This window comes from Phalacrocorax carbo, chromosome 2, assembly GCF_963921805.1.
Source record: "Phalacrocorax carbo chromosome 2, bPhaCar2.1, whole genome shotgun sequence".
NCBI lineage: Eukaryota > Metazoa > Chordata > Aves > Suliformes > Phalacrocoracidae > Phalacrocorax > Phalacrocorax carbo.
Window position 1 is genome coordinate 67,178,988 of NC_087514.1, and position 24,938 is coordinate 67,203,925.

Below are 24,938 nucleotides of genomic sequence, written 5' to 3' on the forward strand. Positions count from 1 at the left end.
CCACTACAGGGAAGAGAATGGATAGCAGCTCTCCAGCTCTCACATGTAGTGATCTTCATAAATAAATCATGTCCAAAATCTGCGGTAAGTAAAGACTCAACTTGGTCATTTAGCACACTCCTACAAACAACTAGGAAAGCCAATTTAAGAGCGTAATAAGAACATGAGAATCTTAAAAGCTTGCCAAATCTCAGCTAATTAATCCACAAAAGTTTTAATAAAATAATCGCCTATTTTCTTTAAACTCACTACGATTTTTACTCAATTAGTGCTGGAAATATAATTGTCATGTCTTAAATTTTAGAGAACGTGAACTGTGCAAAGTATTTCTTTAAGTCTATGAAGGCCAGAAGACTGCTCTTGCAGTTCTGAGCTGCTCAGGTTTTGAACACACACAAAAATTTCAGGTTTCAAAATTAAGGCAAACACTTCTCTGGTCAACCAGCGTCAGCATTCCCTTCAGACAGTTCTTCAGTCACGTCTATACATGCAGCCCAGCTTTCTTCTAGACTTGGACCACACAGAGCTTCGTACAACAAGGTAACACGTATTTGCATTCATCTAGCGTAAGAGTACTAGCTATTTTCACCTTTATGTAACAGGCCAGTTATTTAACTCCAAGTTATTTATTCATGAGACTTAAGCGTAAAAGAATAAAAAAATGGAAAGAGATTTTACAGGAAAATTATAAGAGCAGCAAAGAAAAAAGCCGAGCACAAGCAGTAAAGCCCAGTTTCCCATGAATGTGCATCCTGTGCCCCATATCTCAAATCACTAAGGCAATAATCCAGTTCTTCACTATGCACCACCAGAGTATTTCAAGTGTCCCTTTGTCCCTCTACCACTTTGGTTAATCACTGGGACACAGCAAGCTACAACAGGTATTGCATCTAGTTCCCTGTTACACATGGATGGGGAAACTTACACATAACCAGGAAGTGGCTCATGAGACACTGAACACAATCCATCAGCCTTGAGTTTTTACAGCAACATTTACTACAGTGCAGAAATTGGTTTTGTGCATCTCCAATATCCAGCAACTGCTTCAGTCCAAGTTTTTAAATACCTAATAGCTTTGAATGTTCTTCTCTCTTTCAGATGTGGTTGAAGTTCAGCAAAAAAGCATCGAGGAATTTTTGAGGAAGGACTGGAGAAGCAAGGTAACCAGATACACTTTGGATTTTTAGGAAAACAAGACTAAAACCAAACAATGGAGACAAAGCATGTAATGCCAAATAGATTTCTGCAAGCTTTTTCCTTTTGCTTTGTTTAATTATACCCTCCTGTTCACTCTTCCCTGAGAAATATATCTAGAAACAAACAAATCTCACAGTCCCTGTGAAAACTGGGTGCCTTCTATTACAGGGTGGGATGCAGTTTACCTAAATTTCAATCACATCTGTACTTAAATGCAACTAAATCCCCAAATATGAGCAGTCTGCCCACTTTCCAGAGCTGCTTAATCCTTTGACATGACTCATTCCAGTCAACCACACCCACCCCGCTTCCTCTTCTCCCTTTCTCTCTCAAGGAAAGGGAGAATCTGTGAATTTCAATGGACCCATTCAGCCTTTGGAGACAGAGGAGTTTCATCCAGCCAACAGAGTGAGGAAGGCATTGAGAGTGAGGGCTGAATGCATGTCCTGTTACTTTTCACTGACTCCTTAGAAGTCAAAGGGTACACTTCAGGTGACCTGGATTGGCCCATAGCAGGAAGGCAACCAAATGAGGGCCCATCGGTGTATCTGGCACAGTACCGAGACACTTAAAACTAATCCTTTCCAACAAGAATGCCTTTTATTCTCAATTACATATTTACCTCTAAGCAGGTTTGCTTTCTGTCTTACACTTACTCTTTTTTAAAGCAAATGGAGACAGAAGTCCTGCAAAAACTACTATTTAGAAGCAGTTGCTGTGACCAAACTGCTGAAGCTGAGCAGCTAACATACATCTCACCTGCAAACCAAAATCAAAACTCTGTGCAACTAGAAATAAGTCAGTGCCCTGTGGAACTCTGCCTGTAACTGTTCTCCAGCACATAAAGCTCTCTACCCCTTTTGAACTTTTAAGAGATAAAAATAATTAGTTCCCTGCTGTCTGGAGAGGACTCAGTGAAAAAAACCCTACATACAACCCCAGTAGTTTTAATTCCTGTTAAAAAGCCATTAAACTCTTGCAGCTACAATCTTTGTAGCAGCTATGCAACTTAAACTAGTCCGTGTTTTGTTTTTAGTTCTTGGACAAAGGAATAAGAACCATGTCTACTTCACAAAAACATTCTTTAACATCCCACAAACCAGTATGCGTAAAAGCTTCACCAGCTAAACCCAGGCCCTAACAAGCTTTGTATCACTATAAAATATTACAGAATTCAGCCTATCAGCTTTGACTAAGAAAGGATTTGACCTGTTTCTTAATTATCCCAGAGAAGTTTCTTAATGCACTAATTGCAGTTAAAATTAAGGGTAAGACATTTTATGCCCTCAGTTCAGAGTTCTTTTATTTCAAACTAATACATATTTCTCAAGGGAAGATGCCAATATATTCAACATTAAACAGTGACAGCATTTTAAAGGAAGAAAAAGGTATTGATCTAATACTTGTTAAAGTATCCAAGAGCTGCTTACAAGAAGGTGGCAAGTACAGCAGGGGAGGAATCACTTTATATTTGTTCAGTGTCAGCAAACCAAGCATTTGCTGCCCTTCTCTCCTGTTGACAGAAGGACCTTTGGTCTGATGGTACGTCAGCCTATCAAAACTCGACCAGGGTCTAATAGAGACAAGGAGCACTACATATCACGGTTTCGCAGAAGCACTCAGAGTAAAGATCATTACTGTTACAGAACTGCACAGGAAGAGTACACCAAAACTACACTTGTGTCTCTCAACACTGACTTTTTCGTTCACATTATTTCCACAGATATAAGAGGATGCACACGTTGCAGAATGGCCATTCAGGGGGTCTTCAAGGTTTCTCTGAGATGGAGGTTTCAGTCCCTAGGGATATGAATCTTCATCAAGTGCTGAAGTTGCATAAAAAAATTAATGGTAATAAAACGTCCACTGTCAAGACTGAATTCAAACATTGTTTCACAAGTCAGAACTTGCATGCTCTTTACAAATTACATTCAGATTCCATGAACACTGGTATTTGAACTAACACAGATAGATGATGGTCCTACACAAGTAAGTATTTGAAAACCATCTTTTCACAAAATATAAAATGCAAGTACATGAAAAACTGTTTGAACTCATTCAAAAGTCAAACAGAGTAAACCTTAAATGCTTCATTAAACCCTGGCTTTTGATACAGGTAGAGTTAGCATAAGCAGAGCCACCACAAAATTATATTCCTTTTAAAATTGGAAATACACAATGCAAATACACGGAATATTGTTTGAATTCATTCATAGATTGCATTAGTTATAGTAAATCTTAAATTAAATTTAAAAATATTTCCATACATTCTCACTCTCTATTTTCTGATGATACCTAAGGAAATAGGAGAAAAAAAAGTCTCTCAGCTACGACTTTACATTTTCGTCAGATACTAAGGTACCTTGAGTTTGTATTTTGCCCACTAAATCATTAAATCACAAGCCTAGTATCTATACCAGCAGAATGTTTTCACACTAGTTATGATAGGATGCTACCAACATACTTGATCTTCTTTCACCTTCTACTAACCAGAAATTTCAAGTAGAGCTCCAATAACTGTTAAATTCAGATTATTCTCTCTTCCCTGTTTTGTGGGTGTATCTGTTGGTATACAACCATTTCTAAACTGCCCAGACTATTTCCTACTATTCATGCAACTCACTCCAACAGGAATGTCTTTACACTTACTCAGTTCTCTTCATAGATGCACTGTATTGATTCTTCTCCTGAACTACTGATGAGAAAGCAAAGCTGCCTCCTACAATAGGGATGAGAGAGTAGCTTTTATTGTTGTTTTGAAAGAAACTTTTATATGAAGCCTGACATTTACACCCATGTTTTCCAAGACAGTCTCTCACATTGTCTTTAGATTCTCCAAGAAAATGTGCTTTATGATCCATACCTTTATCACATCTCTTGCACTGTCAGCCATTTCTCTGTTATCTGAACCTCATGTGCTCCTCTACTCAAAGGAATGCTGAAACCCATTTTGGGGGGCATGTCAGGCTTTTCATGTGGTGCTTACACACATTGCCTAATCATAGAATCATTAAGGTTGGAAAAGACCTCTAGGATCATCAAGTCCAACTGTCAACCCAACAATACCATGTCTCCCAAATCATGCCCTCGAGTGCCATGTCAAGCAAGCACAGAGCCTGTGACTTGATTCCCAGAATGCTTCAGACTTCATTGCTCTAGGTTAACACCACAACACACTGTCCAAAGAGTTCAGCTAGTGTATCAGATTGTGTCCTTAAGAATCTCAAGTCCACTGTCACTAAATTAAAATTAAATGTACGGTGAAGAATATGTTGACAAACTGCATCAAGATATACTACATTGAAGTAGGCTCCCACCCACAATGTAGCTAAGAAGGTCCTTCCCACTGAAGGACCAGCAATATTTACAAGGGTCAGGGTATCAACCCACCATTAACTTGGTCCACTGTCTTAGTCTTCCAGGGTCATAATTCATACCACCACCAAACAAACATTTAGATTTTAAGTCTACAGGACTGGCTCTCAAAAAACACGTCTACTAGTGTTTAAACAATACTGATAATTATCCTAAACGTCCGCTTCAAAATATAAGGCACCACCTGAAGCAATTCACATGCCAAACAGAGGACTACAACAGCCTGCAAAATTATGAGTTTCCATAACTCAAATCTCAAAAATAATTTCTGAAAATATTGATAGTGCCCCTTTTTAAGGAAGGTATCCATGTTGTCTGAGGAAGAGCTAGCACAAACCCAAGCTACTGCATTTCCTAATTTTGTTTTTACATTATGGTTATAAGAGTTGCATAGCTATATATAGATCCAGTAAATTCAAGATATATATACACACACACGTGTGTTTATATATACACATATATCTTATATACATACACATGTGTATATATACTTATCTTGAGTTTACTGGATCCAATGCTATTCTTTTGTCAAATCATCTTAACTCTTCCTCACCCTTATGCAATACCTTCCACCTCAAAGGTAACACATTTCTTCAGCTGTACATGTGAAGCTGGGACTACCAAATGAGTATTCTGTTTGCTCACTTGAAATCAGCCACATCTTTTGATGTCCCTCAGGCAACCTGCCAGGGCATACCACAGATGAGAAATGAAATCTGTCTTGGATAGGTGCCTTTCTCTTTATTATTCCTCAAGCTTTTTTCCTCTCAAGTTCACTTAAAAAGGGCTTTTTGCCTCCTACTTTCCTACATAGAGCATACATTCACCTTAAGTATTTTATGATACAGCATTACCTCTCTGCAGTTGAACTACTCCTTTTGTGACACTTTGCACACCATCATAAGATCTGAGAATATTCATAGGAAGTAGAATTAGAAAGGAACTTTGGACACCACCTAAACTAGTCATCCTACCCCAATGACTGTGATACTGGCAACTTGCATGTTGGACCAAAACAGCTACAAGAAAAGCAGTCAGTGTTCTACCTCAAACTTGGCTACTAAGAAGCTGGGACACAGCAAATCTAGACCACCACCTGCTGCAAAAGAGCATTCATAATAGCCAAGCCTGCTCTTAGCGGGGCCTCACCAGTAGGCATCCCATAACCTTTTCTGACAGGCTAACAAAATGGCTCTCCTGAGGAGAGCCATCAACCACCTCCCCAAACCACTTCCACTTTTTATTTTACCCAAAGATAACTCTTTCAGACGGATATTTTTTCCCCAGGCAAAGTGGCAGGAATGCAATGAAATCTTCGTGTTTGTTTACAGTTTCATTTATAGTTCCTTTCTGAACCTCCAAATTTGATACTGAGTTATTTTGCTTACCAAAGGCACAGCAGCAATACAATCTAAGTAACTCCTTGAAGACTAACACTAGCACATATTACAGGAATGGCCAGACCCAGGGAGACCAGCAGCTCACTGTACTAAATAAGAGTACCACCCATAGACATTCTAAAAGAAAGATGACAATGTCCCTAAACAGTCTGTCTAGCAAAGCACTTCTCAACACTACACCAGAGAGAAGTTGTTTTCTGTTTGTAAGCACAAAAACTTATGTAAACCAGCTATTATATTTTTTAACTCAGAAACCAAAGGAAATAATGGTGCAGTAGAATTAAAACCCCAATATATACTTTATCAGAATTCTGTACCACAACTCCTAATATTGAATTCATAGAAACTGTTCAAAATACAAACCCTCCTCCAGAAACATGAGTTCTTCTACATTGCAATATTCACTTACAGAGAAGAGAAACACAGGAAATCTGTGGTACCAAGTGAGCTTCCAACATTACTGCTTAACACAAAGGATTAAACCCCACCCCCCAACCCAGCAAAACCCACCAAAACAAAATCGTCCTAATAATGCATATGCAGAAAGATCTTCTACAGTTTTATATGGTAGGTCACTTTTATTAGGTATTGCACTTAGAATAGAGGTGCATAATTTTTAAGGTAAGTGAATTACTAAATCGAACATACCAAAACCAAAGATTTTAACAGCAAACAATGTAGTGAAACTTATAAAAGTGGATACGTATAAAAGAAAGAGTACCTGCTTCAACTACTTTGTTCAACAGATATACCTTTAGCATATGTCCCACACCAGCTTAAATAACAGCCTGATGACTTAACTACACATTTGAGCTGTAATTATTTTTCACAATATTATAAACTGGTCTAAAAGGTAACACATACAGAGGGTTAATATAGTGTTAATATTTAGGTTTTGTATTTAATCACATTGGGGCCTATCACTTTCCAGAAAAACATCTTTATATTGGCTACAAGAGCAGACAGAATGATGGTTTTGTCATTAAGCATCAAACATTTGGCAGTGCATCAATAATTCTCTTTAATTTGCTTTACCCTCAGAAGCTGGTGTGAGCTGCTGGGCCCTGCAGTGTGTTTCAATAATAGTGCATTAAATAGAAAGTATCTATGCCTGGCTGACTATTCTGAAAGCTGTTTTTGAGTGGCCTGAAATCAGCTATTTGGATTCCCTACAGAGTCTTGGCTTCAAAAAGAAACAGATCATTTGTAATGCAAATAATCCACCATCTCTAGAACATCATCTTAATAGCAAACTACTAGTGGTATGAAATCTGCAGGCATAACAAACCCCAAAATATTGACATAAACCTTCTAGTGTTGATAAAATATTTAAAAACATACAAAAATATAAAGGTAAAATGAGGGTGGGTGGGTGGGTGAGAGACAATAATAATCTTGACTCCGACACTTAGTAAACTACTACAGCAGGCCCAAGCTGGATAATATAGTAACAGTCACCCTTTTACTAAAAAGCTGCTATTACCTTCATGAAAATCAAACTTAAAACTTTAGGTCATACCCAGTAACTATGTGCCATGAAATGTAACATTGCTTACAACCCAGCAAATAAACACTAGAAACCAGGAACGACATATACAGCATTACTATTTTAATTCAAAAAGGCAATGCAAATTGGGGAAAAAAACTTGGTCTGTCATTACAGGAATTTCAGTTGTTAATGTAAACCTGAACAATAAAACTCAACACAGGCTGATTTTACTAGTCTTTTGTGAAAACTTTATAGAAAGTTTCATTGTCATTATCTTGACTCAATGAAAAGATGAGCCAACCAGACTGTTAACACTGAGATAAGACTTATTAATGACAACCATGAAAATCAACTAGAGCAGAAGTGTAAATGTCCTGAATTTCACCCCCCAACTGATTCAATTTAATTTGAGAAACTATCACTGATGAAAATGATAGAATATATACAAAAGCATATGCAGAAGTAATTTCAACTATGTAGAGTGACTGGTTTAATAGGCTGATACAAAATCAATCAAAATGTTTGCTAAAACTGCATTTATCTTCTACAGTTGCAAAGATCAGGGGCTGTTTATTTGTGTAGATCCTACAGCAGATCTCTGAACAAAGACAGATAAACTCAATAAGAAAACTTCAGCGCAGACTGCATATCAGGCTTTCCCTTCAATATGCTCCTCCAAAGGATTTCTTTGCCTTACTTGAAAATCGACTTCTAGGAATGGCAAATTTGAATACTTAATGCTATGCTTTTGATTAAGACCTCCCAAGCACACACCATATAGACAGATGATTGGAAGCAGAACGGAAAACAAAGCGTGAAAAGGAAAGAAGCTGAAAATGCAGTTAAATATTTGAGATCTGGAAGGTATTCCAGGTCCCAAAAAACCCACCCCAACCAAACTCAACCCAACCCACCACCCACAAAAAAACGAAACCAAAACAAAAAAAACCCACCACAAACACACACAAAAAACCCAAACAAAACCCCCCAAAACACACAACAAAACAAAACACCCACCACACAAAACACAAAACCAAAAACCTCACCAACCCCCAAGAAATCTATGATTCTAGAAAAGGCTTTTCAGGAAGGAGGTAGAAAAACATTCACTTAACAGAGACAACATTATAATGAGAAAGAAAAAATACTACTGGACTTATAAGTCAAGGAGACTAAAGCATATCTTGCTAAGCACATTGACTGCAGACACCCCTGCTGCTCTGGAAATGCTACAGGCAGTTGCACAAGTGCACTGTTCTACACTGTATTCAAGGCACTAGAACACATCTGCTCAGAGGTGTGTCTAATGTAACTGCTCTTCAAGAACGTTCTTGATTTCACCTTGAACACTGAAGACTGGTAAAACCCTTTCATCAGTTTTCTACCCAACACATCTCTACCACTCCAACATAGCAAGGCAGCTGAATGCTTCAGAGCTGCTCACATACCCTAGGGGAATACTGCTGTGTCTTTTTTGCAGCTGAGGCTATAGAGGGGATCTGATACCACAGTGATTCAAAGATTGAATCCCAGAGGCATTTAAGTTTCCTGTGGTCATGAATTGGCTTTACTGACCTTTGAGAAGGGACAAATCAGAATCTTCTTGGCCACTGCTGACAGTTTGAAGAATCAGCTTATCTTACATTTCAGAAACCGAGCTGATATTGTTTGCTCCCTTCTAAGTTTGGTTAGGGGGTTTTGGTTTTTTTTTGGTTTTTTATGCTTGAGATTTCTTTCAAGATCACAAGACAGGCGCTCTTACTGTTGGGCAACTACATGCATGCATACAAAATAGAACACAAAATAGTGCCAGACGGAGATGCTCAAGTGGACTTACTGACTTTTAAACCTGCAAGTAAGAACCAAGACACTTCAAGAATTCTCATTATAGGGAAAAACCCTCTCTAACACCAAAAAAGTTAGACTGTCAGAGTGGGAAAGAAAAAGGTAAATGAAATCAGTTACTTTTCTCAGATATGCAACTGACTTTTTTCTGTCCTATGGGGTTCTCTCTAGGTTTATTTTAACACAGCACTAAAACAAAACTATTAGGCCAAGAGTAAGTCCCAGGGATATGCTACAGATACAAACTAAAAACACTGTACAGCAATTTCTCAAATTTCCAACTGTGATTCTTCTTACAAATTAACAGTTTTGTAAAGCCCAAATATTATAATCACCACTGGTTAGGACTGAATTTCTGCCAGCATTTGAAGCCCCTTGCAACTAGTACTCTTCTTTGGGAATCAGAAGCCACTGTAAAGAAACGATGTCTGCAAGTGCTGTTCTTCCAGAAGCATAAAACAGAAAAGGTGATCTTATAGTACAAAAACCACCATAATAAAAATCTCAGTACTGTCCATTTGTCTTTCAATGTGTAGCAGTGTTCCTTGCATTTTACTTATGGGATTAAAAAGCAACTTTTGGGATTGATACCACCATAAAATGAGTAAATTTTGGCATATAGTTTTCTTGTATTTCTGGGTAGGGGAAGAACCCAAACAAGCAACCATTTATTGGCATGTGTACAAAGAGCAAAGCAGAAAAGCTCTGATCCCCTCCTAGCTGTGCATGTCCACTTACAGTCCACCACGATTCCTAGTTGGAGGGAAGCAGAACATCATCTTAATGCTGACAATGGAGGGTTACCCCTCTCTTTTCTTGGCTGTGAATTCCTGCACCATTCATAGCACTAGTGCTTCTCTGACCCCTCAACGAGCGAATTCAATTGACAACCCCAGCTCTTTTTCCCCACTAAATGAGACAGGCTGAAGGGATATAAACACATGTTTATGGATGCAACGAGAAAGCAACACTAGAGCTTGCCCTGACAAATTTGCATGAACAGGTTCACTGATGTATACAGACAACTCTGTCTGGGCTAAATGATGGGACATATACAACTACACTTTAGATTGCTGTCTAGTATATTATGCAATACATGAGTAACTCACTGGCAGGACAGCACAGAAAAAACCTAAATCAGGATTTACTTACAATGCTGATCACAGTCTACTCTAGCAAACACCACTTGATTCTTATCTGGATATTCTTCCTTAATTACGTTGGAAGCTTCCTCAAAAATAGGATGCAGCATTTGGCTGAAGCGGCACCTGTGGACAAAACAAGATCATATTTCAAATTAGTATTTTGAATTTATTTGAATTGATAACTCAGGGAGTATTTCAATGTTTGAATGAAAAGGAAAGAAAAAGAAAAGCTCTTGGAAAAGAACATCCTCTTGTAATCATCCCAGTAACTGACTGGATAAAAAAATAGGTTCCAAAGTGACTTGAATAATTCAGGTGGAAAAAAGAGAAATCATATTAAAAGAATATATAATTCAAGATGTGCCCCCCATACTTTATCCACTTAAGAAACACCATTAATCAAGCCTTCAAGAAATATATTCTATCAGAAAGTTTGTTCTTCATTTTTTTTTCTACCTGAATTATCCCTGGGGAAGTAATTTTAAAATATGCAGTAAAAGGTGTTACTTGGACTGTTGAGACTCAAGTATTTACCAACAACTACCTTCAAAAAATGTCACAGAGACAACTTTATAAGGGTCAACAATAGAAGTTAAGTACTACTTATTATATTATTGCTCAACTTTGGTAGAATTTCAACAGACTGTTATTACAGCACTAGGATCAAACTGAATCCCACGGGTCCTTTCTTCCAGTCATGTCAGATTTTGAAGCAAACCCTTTCTTTCAGCCCATGGAAAAAGCTGTAGAATTGTAAAGATACTTTGGTGGCTTTGGGGAGTTTAGGGTAACATTAGTGCACAAGCCCGTTATTAATAAGTCAATAAAATTAATTTATATTCTCCTCTTCTAAACACATGGCAGAGTTTTAACTGAAGACCTGTAACGGCAATGCAGAAGTTGTCAGCATGAGACCTCATGGAACAGACTTGCAGTAAACCACCCTGCACTGAAGCCCTGCTTAAATTTAACAGTGGTAGCCTGGGGATGCTGTTACAACTACAAGAGCAAGCATTCAAGTGAAGAGGCAGGTTTTGCTCTCAAAATACAAACAGGGCTTAAGGCCACTTTCTGAAAGAAACCTGACTCTGGGCAGCACAACTGTATGCTACACAAATGTAGCAAGCGTATGTTGCATAGTGCTTCTTGTCCCTTATTCTTCTCCACCCTTACAGCAGAGTAGCTGCATCAGCAAAACTGATCTGTTCTCATTCAAAGGTCATGTTACATCACAGGCTGGCAGTACGCTACGTTAAAGGGGTTATTACTGAATGCCTACATATAATGATCATAATTAAGGCTGTAATATTTTAAAATTACAGCCTACTGTAATGTGAATCAACTTGCAAACATGCAAACCTTCAAATTCAAAGCAAACCTATTCTAGAGAGAATTTGTTAAGTGGGGATTTGCAGAAAGAGATGTGTTAATAGGGTCCTAGAATAGGACACTTATTACCTTGCTATACCAAGTTTTAAAATATTGGTATCAGAATATGGATTTTTAGCCGTTTAGCAGTTTGTCTTTTGCAAAATCCAAAAATAAATTTTCAATGGAAACACAGACCCCAAATTTCAAGTGTATTAGATTTACTCTCCATAGGTTTGCTTTCACTGGTTTTATTTTACTAAAGCCTTTTGAAGCTGTCCATGATCCACCAGGTACCTGCAGACCTCAAACTGAAAGTAATCACCTTAAAAGTTTTATTTACTTATTTTTTAAAAGGCAGCCTTTATAGCACAATTCTATACAGAACAGGTAAGCAATTAAACTTAATTTCCTACTTAACTAGTTACTTAGTTGTACTATCATTATAAAGACAGACATTTCAAACAAATAGCTTACTTGGTAAATGAATGCAATCTCTCTAAAGAAAAATTTTATTGGTTTAAATGTGCCTAGTATCAATTTAGTCAGTAGAAGCAAATGAACAGATGCAAGCTAGCTGAACATAAAAATTGTCTATAAAATGACAGAGGTATATACAAAGGTCATTAAACTGATTTAGATTGGTATAATGTCTATCCTTATGCAAAGTTTAAATGAAGGCATCAAAAACATTTACTGAGACCTTCATACTATATAAAAAGACCAGGTATGGAGTTTTTCAAAGTCATGTTTAAAACACAACTAAAATTAGCCTGCTACCAGCAGTATGAATTATTAGTAAAGGCAAAGTGTAAATTTTTCACATAAAGCTTTGTGCACTTGTTAATTCTGGGCCATACAGGCCTATAGACTTCTAATGGGATGTGAAACAGGCGAAGGGAATCAGAAGTCTAACCACCTACACAACCTCTGATTCTGAAGACCAATGTGTTTTACTCAGAAAGCAAAACAACAGGGAGAGGAATATTTAAAGTATAGTACTTTGGTTTATATATTGCTTTACGTTATAAAGCTACTTACATCCAAAATTACTTTAATTACGGAAGACAGAAAATGATTTATTTTCCTAACCTCATTTTCTCTATTAATTTGTATGTTAAATTTTATTTTTTCTAAACACTTCCCTGTTTTCTTCCTTGCTATAAATTCATCTAGAAAAGAAAGGTGGAACAGAGCAGAACATTTCAAATTACTTCTTATACAATAAATAAAGAGGGTATGGTGCTTAAATTAATTCTAACAACAGTTTTGGATAACAGGTGGGTTTGTTTGGGTGTGTTTTTTTTAATGTAATTTCAAGTAAACAGTTCCCTCTCCCTCTAAGTACATCTTTCACAATGTCTAACCAATCTGGCCCCAAATTCTTTCATCTTCCAGTCACCCAGATTTCATCCCTCAATTACAACGTCTCCAGTTCTCCACTTGGAAGGTTGTTCCAGATTACAGAAGGATTTGATTTTTAGAAAAAAGCTTCAAATTACACTTTCTAGAACACATGCATGGGATCAACACAGAAGAAAACGGAAAAATGGAATATTTTGGCTATCTTATGTTAAGGAGCAAAAAGTTAATGAAATCTGTCTTGCTAAGAGAAAGAAAAAAATGATTTTTTGAATAACATAACATGTTATTCAATACTACTATAGAAGCCTTTTTCCTCTGATAGGAGCGCTAAATGAAACAAAAGATGGCAGAACAGCATGAGGGGAAATAAGACAAAAAAAGGAAAGAATACATACCACTGTATTTTCAATTATAAAACTACAGCCAAACATGACAGTTTTCAAAAGCTAGAACTTTAAATATAGAAAAAAACTTGTATAACTTACCAATCAGCATAAAAATTAACTAAAGCAACATCTGCATTGTCTGAGAGGAAAGAAAAAGAAAAATTCAATGTCACATTGTGAGGCAAACTTTGTGCTTTTATATGAGTTTATAAAAATATGCACGAAAACTATAAAAGCAAAACTTCCTAGATTATATTTCAGATAAGATTTATCCTAGCAGTTTTCTAGCAGACTAAGCCATATGCTGAATAATCTATATTGAATGGTATAGTGATGAAAAAGGCCTTCAATCAAGTATTTATTGACTTTATTGATATATTAGACATAAATGTCAATACGTAAGGTTTAAGACACAAAAGTAGTATACAAGTGACACAAGACAAAAAGTACTTCTGGATTTAAAATCAAGGCACTCAAAGCCAGAAGTTGTACTCTAGTATATCTTGTAAGCATTACCTAGATTATTCATAAGTGTTAAAAAATAGTTAAACTGAAATGTCAACTCTTTGGGTTAGAAGAATGACCAACATGCTGCCTGTCTGAGCAACTTGCTCTGGTCAGTCCTTACCCACCTTATTTGCTAAGAAGCTGGATACTAAGGAAAAAAGATAGCAGAGCAATCTTCAGTCCCCCAAAAAGAAAAATGTTAAGTAACACTCGAAAAGAAAGAGTCAATACTATAGGGATATACATGATGAAGTAGTGAAGCAATGCTCCTATACATTATTTTTCAGATACCAAAAAAAAAGAAAGGAAAATACATAAAAACTAGAAGGACAAATCTCCTGCTCACAAATAAATTGTGATCTTTACACAACGTAACAACTGTACTGTGAACTGATTTCTTATTAGTAACAGTAGCCTAGCCATTGAAAAAAACTTTGAAATAATTTCTTAAGCTATAGATCATCGGCCATAGCTTTATAAAGAGAAACATTGCGAGACAAATTTGCACTACTGACAAAGTTACAAAGCAGTTACAAGTGAAAATCAAGGTGTTGGAAGCCTGGAAAACACAACATGCTGGAAAAGAGAAGACTGGGAAAAACTACAGTTTTGATTAAAATTATGGTGTTAAGATTTCCATTATCAGCAAGGAATGCAAGTGATGAACAGGAAATTAACAAGCACAGAGAAATTCAGGGTTACCTCCAAGGCATAAAGTATTTATTGAAATTTAAGTAGTACTTACACTTGGCATATATGCCTTTTTATGGATATTTTAGAAAAGGATTCTAGATTTTTCCCCTGTATAAGAGGTATTTACAAACAGATCTTATATCACCTAATCACACATTTACTACACAAAGCAATCCTGTGATTGTAAGCAGATTCTAGTAGAGGCCTAAATAAAAGAATATAAAGATTTTTTTCTGATTATATCTGAAACCATGAAATAACTTTTTCCTGTGAAGACAGATGGGTACAGCCAAATTGCATACTTTCAGACAAGTAATAGACATCTGTTTAATTTATGAGTCTCCTTTCCATGAGCCACCAGAATCAGGACAATGCTTAACCTGAGGACAAACATAGCTGAACAAGCAAGATATACTTAAGGCTCATCAGCACGGGTTCCAGTTCCTGCTGTTTTGGGGGGAACTTTTAAAATGTTCTCTTGACAAGTTTAGGTTATGTAATCAAGCATTCCCATCTGCCAAAAAGATACCAGGTATTTTTCTTAGACGCATCAAATCCTCACTGAGATTACAATGAAGTAATTTGTTAGGCAATACAGGAGTTCAGAGACCTAATGTGTTTAATACTTCTATGCCGATTGCAATTCATATTTTCAAAGCTAAAGTATGCATATTCATTTAATAACATTGAAAGATTCACCCAGACAAGGGACTGTAGTCATCAAAAGAAAAAGAATTCAAAGTACTCACTTAAAATGTCATCTATATTTCCACTATCTAGACTTGTTATTTCACTTCTTGTTGGATTAAAAAGCCAAGACACCTAAAAAGAGAAAGCAAACCAGTAAGGTACATAAAGTTTCAGCAATAAAGTAGCAACATACCTATGATTTTAAATGTTGCAGCTCAAAAGCTGGAGAAGAACAGTTAAATAACTGTAATTCAGTCAATGCATTTCAGATGACAGCAGTGCTACAAATGAACACTATTTACAGGTATAACATACTTTCACAGTTAAAGCAGAATTGGCTCTCTCTTCATATGATTCTCTATTATGTTGGCAGAAACGTTACAGGTAAATTTTATACCTTCAAGATGAACTTCTATTCATAAATTCACTCTGAAGAAAGAAAGGAACCCCCCATTTTAGCCACCTAACAATCTTGCACAGCCCAGAAGTGTAGGCACAGCAGTTTTACCTGGAGACAAGTAATTCCGTCACTTACAGGTCTTGTCTGGCTAAAATGTTTCTCATTAGATAAAGCTTGCGATTGCCTCAATATTTACTGCTGTTTTAGAAAATGGTTTCAGTATATCTAACTCAACTAGCTACAATCTTTTATTCCCTTCTGTATTTTCTCTTGACAGTGCTTCAGTTCCAGCACATGAGACACTATGTCAGCCAGCTCATTCAATTACAAAGCAACATATGTATTACTCTTAATGCAACCATCACAGCATTATGCAGTTTTATGGAGGAGCACTCAGATTCACTGCAGCAGGCCCAGTTCTTTTATCTAAAAAATGTGGCAGGGAAAAGGGGGGTAGACTTGCTGGTCTATCCCAGGTGAGAGAGTATCAGTGTTACTACTTATTTTTGCTTTCAGAGAGATAAGCGTGCAAGTTTTTGAGCAGGACAATACAGATTCTGGTCTGGGATGTGAATATTTCTATCCTGAGTAACTTTGTCATAAAGTCAGTACTCCTCTAAGCAGGGCAAGGGCTCAGACCAGGCACTCTACTGAGATGCCTTCCAGCCTCATTTTCCATGATTCTATGGCTCCATTTACGGTTTCCATGATTCAGCTGTTGTAAGGAAAGGAAAAGGAAGGTTTTCAGTAGAGAACTGACAGGAACATGCAGGTCAAGGAGCCAGGTAGAGACTGGATTCCCAATGATCCCTGAAGAATCAGCCCTCACAGAGATGGGGTGGCACACGACATACGCACTACTGATATTCCCAGAGCTTTCCTTTACTCCTTGCAGCTGCAAAGAAAATCTACCTATGGCTAGAGAGGCAGAGCTGGTGGCTGCTTTTACCAAAGACACCAAAAAAAAAGTTAGGTGGAAGAAGCATAAGGAGCATCCAAATAATGCCACATAGAGCAGCTAGACACAAGGATGTCTGTATTTATGGAAGAGCCCGAGACCTATCCTGGACCTACCCTAGAACCGCAAGCACAATCAGCAAGTCCCCAGGGCACACTCATCTTTGACACTGGTTACAATTTATCAAAAGACTAATTCAATGTCAAACATCAACTTTTCTAACATTCATTGCAAGTGTATGTCAAATATTGGCTTCTCAAAACCATAAACCATACTGGATGCCTGCTTTCATTAAGATTAGCTTCAAAAATTGTGGGAGACTTCTGCAGTGAAACACCGTCATAGCTGGCAAACTATCACTGTAAATGGCACGTAGGTGAGATTTGCAGAAATCATTTTCAATTCCTTCTGATTTAAGGATCACTAAACACTTTCCAGTGAAGATACTGATCCTTTCATATTTCCCATATAGAGGCCGCTGGGTAGCATATACACTCCAGCTTACACTACAGGCTGAAAACACACCAGCTGCTGTAATACAAAATATGTACCAGTGCTTCTCACTTGGTAATTGGACAAGATGCTTATCTTACATGCAAGTCTAAGATCTGTGGTGGAGTTCACAAAGCTGTCCTGTGGCACTTAAACTGCCTGACACAAATGTCTGAACTGTGGCTTTAACATGACTGTATAGAAACAAATCTAACAGTTGAGCTGTAAGGTCCACAGTTGTCTGCTTAAAAATATCTGATTGAGCAAGCTATGCAATGCACAAGTTGTGGCAGGCCAGTATTGGGAAACTGCCTTTGAAGATGCTGGTACTGCTGAGCAGCAAGAAAGGATGATCCTGCCTTCTGTCTTTGCAGAGAGAAGCTACATACATGGACACTGGTTTACACAGAAAACCCATACGGTCCTCTAGAACGCAGGAATTTTTTAGCTGCTGCACACAGCTCTGCATAAGCATTCATACTTGGAAAGAATTCCTGCAGTAGGCCTTGGCAAAACTATTTTCACAGGAGCTCAGCAGTTTCTATTGTCTCAACATACCAAACAGGTAAGATACTGATATCTTAAACCCTCATGGCTTTTTCTAATACAATTTTACAGCAGCAACACAAATCTTATCTAATAGGATAAATTACACATAAATTAAACATAACTTAGATAAGCATATTATTTGCAGTTGGGAAATAGGCTGTGCTAGTCAGCAGGTACACTTAAATAGATCAGGAATGGGAACTGCATATGTAGATTGCTGCAACATACCCTAACTTGCAATGCAGGTATTAAACTGCAAAATAAAAGCATAGGGCTTACTAACCAATAAAATCCTCTACTAGACTGTGCTAAGTGCAGAAAAAGCAAATTAAAATCAATACTTCATTATAGCATGAATAAAATGATTGCTTTCTTAACTCTTATTGTGGAAAAGTGTGGTGCAAGGTGCATGTACCAAAACGAAGACCCCAAACATCTTCATATTTTGAAGGTGAAAAATGAAATTAAGCCATATATCCTATTGTCTCTTTATATTCAACAGCAGTGGAAAAAAACTGAGACCAGAACATCTTTCCCCAGAAGCTGCACAAAACCTGAGATAATTGAAATACTTTACCATTAGGAGTATGAAAAATTCTGTTTTGTCAAGATATATTCATAAACACATTCTTAGACATTTTATACTGACTAAATAATTGTGGGTCCCAAAACCTTCATAACAAGTAGATAGACTCAGGGGAAAAAGAAAACCGCATTCCTTTAAGAAATGTCAATAAATATGCAAGACTCACATCAGCTGAAGCTTTCATAAAGGTATAATGCCTGTAAGGAAGAAAACACATCCTTTTGACCCAGTAATCTTGCTGTCCCATGAGGTGCAAGAAGGTTTATGATATTACTAGGATTAATATTTAACACAAAGGAATACAAATTCTTATTTAAATTGCAAAGAAACTACACTGTTTCGAGAATTTTTTCTGACCTTTGATGAGGTCTGTGCTTGATGCCCACAGACTGAAAACTAGATGTTTTTGAGGAAATAATTTTTGAATGTCAGCTGTACACTTTTAAAAACAGATATTAAGCATATTTTATGAACAACATACTGGCTAAAAAAAGGTCTTCAGAATTTTTTACTTTTAAATGCAAACTTTGCATTCCACTGGCCTACATCAGAAGGATACATGGACGACTGTTCACATTTGTAACTGGGTAAAAAAAAATTTCCAGCTGACCTCACAAGACAGCTACAAACTCACTGAAGAAAGCATCCTGCAAAAACAATTCAAAAGGAAAATTGGCTATGAAAACCTGAAAACATGTACACCTGAAAACAACTCAGGTCACTGACTTGATATTGGATAAAGTTAGCTATATTTTTATATTTGTATTTTTTTAAATACTTAAACTACTAAAATCTGAAGGTAAAACTAAATAGTTATAAAAGGAAATATTTCAAAAAATAAAGGTTAGTAGAATATTAAAATACTGAATATTTAAGTGTGAAACTGCACAAGTTAGGTAAGTGTGTTTAGAATCTACTCAATTGTTTAACACTATAGGAAAGTGACAAGAACTACAGACTAAAACAAATGAATGCAGAAAGCTGGTATACACTTACAGAATGCATTGCTGCGGGGTAAAAAGTTGGGAATTGAACAATGCATTCACAAAGAAAATTTAGCTCATATGGGGGGGAGGGAAGAGGAAGAGATGGCACATGTATTTTTACTCTTCTGATCCTCAGGAACACTGTCAAATGAAGAAGAAATATCAGCTCAGAGTCCTGGAATTTTCTGAAAATAACACTGCTCATGCTTTTACTGGAAGTTTAATTAGTACGGAAATCCTAGTATTTCTGATCCGGTTTTAATCCTCACTTGAAGTTGAGAAATGACTTGGCCACTTCTGCCACAAGCTAGTACTAGTCACTTATGAGGTGTAACTACAAATCAGCTGACATTTATTCTGATTTTTTCTAATAGAAGATTCTCAAAACACTGCCCGAAATACAACATTATCCTTCTCTGCCACATGGCACAAGGCTATGCAAGCAGCTTTACACAAAACAAAATGCCTGGACAAAACCCGCTGCATTCACCCCCAACTCCAGACCTCTGCCAGGCTTCATATCCCTTTTCCAAAGAGGAAGTAAAAGCTACCCAATTTCAACTCATCTTCTGCTGACAGTGTTGCTGTTCAATAGCCATTTAGGTATTAATGAAGCCCGCTGGTTATTCAGGAGATTTAGGTAAACCTTTTATCAACATGTTACTCTTACTAATCAGTGCTGTTAGTTCTTTAATTGCTAACTGGACATAAGAAACAGGCCTATAGGTTTAGTGGCACTTCTTTCCCAAGTTTCTCATACTTCACACACCACTTTCTTGCAGAAGAGCTTAACAGTGCACAATGTAAAACTACAAGAAGGGGTGGGCGGGGCAGGGGGAAAAGACCAGGTCTGCTGCATTTTAGTCCTCCACTTATTTTTTTAATTCACATAATGAAACAGAGGTCCTCATTTCCAGAGCAAACTATCTGAAGAATATAGAAAATCTATTCTTGGAGCATTATGATTTCCAATTAGTACTACACCTGCAAGGCAGTCAACAAGAACAGCCTTCATTCACTTGCTGAATTTTCCATTTACCCTTTCCTCCTGCTGGGAAATCCTAAAGGCACACAACTAAACCATCTTTCTCCTCTACCACAAAATCATTTTATGTTTGGCAACCAGCACTAGCCCACATCTAATCCAGATTGACATGTTGAAGTTACTACCTGAAGTCCTAGCCCCACAGGACTCTGCGGCTGACTTTCAGTCCCTGAGTACCTTTTTCTTTATGCATGCCGCTAATCTGCTGCTGCTCTGAGGTCTGCATTAAATTCCCGGACAACAGGAAGCAGACGGGTTTACAGCCTGCTGTAGGATGATACAAATTGAAAGCAATCCCGAGAGACAGCAAAGCCGAAGCTGACAGACACTGTAAGAGCCCCTGAAGTTTGGCTTCAGAACAATCAATCAGGAGCATCTCACTAGCGGCGTTCCCAGTAGCCCTATAATGAACCACAAAGTTCAGAGCAGAGAGAGATAACGGTAAATAGAGAATGGTGGGGAAAAATAAAAAGAACATTATTCACCCTCTCAGCAAGAGCAGTTCAACTCTTAATTGTCACCACTTGATTCCAGACAGTGCCTGAACATTTTCATAACTTAGACTAACTGCTGAAATCCCTATTGATTAAGCAGGAATTATTGGTAATATAAGATGCTTTCATTATAAGACTATGAGACAAAACTATACTAGTTTGAAACACTAACTAGTGATCACTTCTGAGCTATACTTAAGTTTTCGGAGCAGTTTTCAGATTGGTACCAAAAAATCCTTTTCATGTTATTTTTCTCTCAAGAGCTGTATTTTAATCAGGGAAATTTAAATCTATTTTCAGTAGCTTCCTTTGAGTGTTTTAAGGATTGTAGTTACTAACTTCCATGAGAACAGAGATAAAAATCTAACTAAACTGAAATACAAATAACATATATATTAGAAAAGTAAACTTATTTCTATAGCCTCAATAGACAGTTCAATTTTATAATGACTTAGCCAAACTGTGCTATAACTGCATGGAGCTAGGCAGAGACCCCACCATATTAAAAAGAGGTAGCGCAATTTTTTTTCCTCCACATATCTTGTCATCTACTCCCACTTTAAGTGTCTGACCAGAATACTTGGTGTAGGTACATGTATTATTAATATTAAAGAACTTTTTGCCAAGGAAAACATTGGATACAAAAAACCCCATTCACAATTTATAACGGTATCTATGAAATTCCCAGTTCTATTGATTTGACACTCCAAATCAGGAAACAAACTCACAGTTGGGTTCCTACAACTGAACTTAACACACAAGTAAAGGAGATGTAGGAATGCCATGTATGACAGGGAATGGTTCATAGCCGCAGAGATCTCTCAGTGGTCTGTTACCACAGCACTGACTGACGGTTCCCACAAAAATGGGTAAGTTCACCTCTCAACGGTTTGTGAACTATTATTAGAAGACACACAATGCTCATTCGAATGGTCCATTGCAGAGATGAAAATTAAACCTCATTATCACAATGTGCTGTTCAATGTATTGCATTTTACCCATAAAGCTGTTAATAGAAGAACCACACACCCAAACACAGTTTTAAAGCTTAAGTCTCTGGGCACAAACCTAAAGATCATTGTCTGTTACAGAAATGTTTAAGTCAGGGCTAAAAAAAGAAAATTACATTAGGTCTGTCTAAAAAGAGTCACAAAGATTAAGACCTGTAATTTATTTTCAGTTGAACTATTCAGTTGAACTATTTCAGTTAATTCTTTTAGCCTGGAAGGAGAATGACAATCACCAGTCAGGGCTATAACACACTGGTTTCCTTGTCAAACATGTACTTAACGACAACACATCCCATACACCTACAAAAGATGTAAATAGGTGTCTGAACAACTATATTATTCATGAATAATATTTAGAGTGCTCCACATCCTCAGAAATATGAACCTAGCTTAAAGCCTGTTTCACAGCCTTAAAGCCATGAATTCAGCTCCCCAGGAAACTACTGAAAACTCTGAATCTCTAGATATTTTATTTACCACAGTTCTTACTCTTACACAATAAGCTAGAATTTGCCTGAAAAAAAAAGGTACAAATTGCACAGCTTTTTAGGAAGAAAACACAATCTCTTGTTCTGATAACTCTCTTTTACATATCTACCAACTGCACTGATTATCTGGCAAAACAACAAGGATTCACTTTCAGGAAGGAACAAAGCACATGAAATACAAATGCAACCTCCAAAAGTATTAGCACAAGTTAAGCAGCTGTTGCTTGTATATGGCAGCCGGCACCCTGAAGTTTCTGAACCTGTTAAAGCTGTGATCCAGCAATACAAAATGAAGGACTGCTTGTCTTGTCAAGACTTTGATAAGGCTAGCAGAGCAGAATAGTTTGCTGCCCCTTTTTACCACGTCAAGGAAAAAGGTCTGTTCTCTATTTCAGTCATTGCTATTACACATTAAACCCACTACCAAAATGTTCATTCCATAGAGTTTAAGCCTTGAAGAGCGTGTACTCCTAACTCAGTTCCTCATGTCACAGGTCACATATGTAGCCTTGAAATGCAAATAATTTCTCAATACTCTCATCTCTGCATTTTAAAATGTCAGGGCCATTTTTGCACCTAAAGTATTTTAGACTTTTTTTGATGCATAGCAATAGAGAAGAAATTGTGAGTCATTTCAAATAGTTGAGTCTAAATAGAAGGCTTATTAGGAACTGTGTTTTCAAGCCACATGGATCATTACAGAGAGGAACGTACCACCCTGTTATTCACTATGATCTTCTACAGTCTTTCTTGTGCCCTTTAGTCTTTACGCACAGGGCTATTACAGAACAAGAAATGAGGTGGTTTGGGTTTTGGTGGGGTTTGGGGGTTTTTTTTGTAAGTAACATACATATATATACACATACATTTTTTTCATTCTTGGACTAGCAATGAAAATGGTTATTAAAATGAAACCAAAACTTTGTGGTATTCTGTGGAAGTAGTGGCCACAGAATTCAGAATCTCCCCTTTAAAGCATAGTCTTGGAGGAAGAAACCAAAAGTAGATGCAGTGTTTTCAATAGAAACAGCATTTCCTACATCACTTGAATGTTTACTACCTTGGAATACCCCAGAGGATTGAATGTGTAAGTAGATAACTGAATTTTCCTTACTTGCTGCCAATGCACATTCTACTGCTTTAAAAATAACAAACAACTACTATTTTGGTAGATTTCAATACATATTGAGATTATTGTTCAACAAAACAAAAATCAACTTATTTCAAGTGAAATGCTTAATTTCAACACCTACTCACTTTTAGCTGCTTATCTTTTTATTAACCATATCATCAGTTTGCAATACTGAATACCTTTTTGCTCTTCTGCTCCAAAACATCATGTTATCTATCTCTTTGTGGTATTGAGAAAGGCGGGAACTTTAAGCAAAGACAAGCTTGTTCAGTTTTACCTTTCAGGCTGGAACTTGTTTTAAAAGTAGGTATGAATTACCAAGACCAACTGCTCAAATGGAAAAATAAGGGCTATCACAAACACATATAAACTAGCCCTCCATGACAGAAATACCTAAGAAGCAATTTAGAAAAAACAGAAAGCACAGCCTTGGAGAAATCTGCATTTCACCTATTCTTATCATCAGTTAAAGATGAAGTACCACAATCCTGTGGCTCCAGAGGCGCAGGATCCACACTGCTTTAAACTATGCAGCTGAGGCATTGCATTAAAAAAAAAAGCAGTAAAAGTAACAATTAGACAAAATACTTAAGTGAAAAATACAGCTAGGGTCATTCTCTGCACCTAGTCCACCCAAAGGGAAGGAGAACGTACTGGTTTAACTGCCACTCTAAAGAAAACACTTGGGAAGACAAGCAGACAAATCAGTCTGACAACACTGTTTCACTTGTACCATTCATATTAGTGCTGCTGCTTAGTTGTACTTCCGAATAACAAAATCTGAAAGCATAGAAGCACAGCCAGCTTCACTTGGCTCATCCTTATTTGATGCTGAAGGCAGTGACGATTAGAACTATAACAGAGCAAAACTCCCAATGCAGAGCAGCAAATGTATGGATGACAGTCAGCAGTTTGAGTTAAGTTCTTACCCTCTTCCAGCTTCAGCGTTACACACTCATGCTACACCCTGCAACCTCAGCCAGAACTAACCCACACATGAATATGCAACTACCCCCATTTATTAACCTCCAATCTAGAGCTTTCAGCAATAATGCTTCCAAACACCACAAGGACCCTCCCTTGTGCGACAGCTTTTTCTTTTTTTTTCTTCGTTCAGCATGATTGGGATGCCACATTTCCTCAGATTACCTCCTAATATTTCAGCAGGAAGTTAAGGTTTTGTGCAACTATGAAAAGCAAATACAGTCCTTTGTGACACAGCTGTCCATAGCAAAGTGTTTGTCCATACTTTAGAACAGTTTGAGATTCAGTCCTGTGTTGCCACTGCTCCTCTCTCTTTCTGAGGAATCAAAATGAGGAAGAACACCTTAGAGTTTT

At 37.2% G+C, this 24,938-nt stretch overlaps 1 protein-coding gene across 1 annotated transcript in view; it reads right to left on the bottom strand.

Moving 5' to 3' along the window:
• ERP44 (endoplasmic reticulum protein 44) overlaps positions 1-24,938 on the bottom strand; it is a 52,671-nt gene that overhangs the window by 17,049 nt on the left and 10,684 nt on the right. Inside the window, exons 2-4 of the mRNA XM_064443162.1 lie at positions 15,520-15,592; positions 13,670-13,709; positions 10,459-10,574 (exon numbers count right to left, since the gene is read on the bottom strand). Coding sequence (XP_064299232.1) covers positions 10,459-10,574; positions 13,670-13,709; positions 15,520-15,592 — 229 coding nt within the window. The remainder of the gene's footprint in view (positions 1-10,458; positions 10,575-13,669; positions 13,710-15,519; positions 15,593-24,938) is intronic.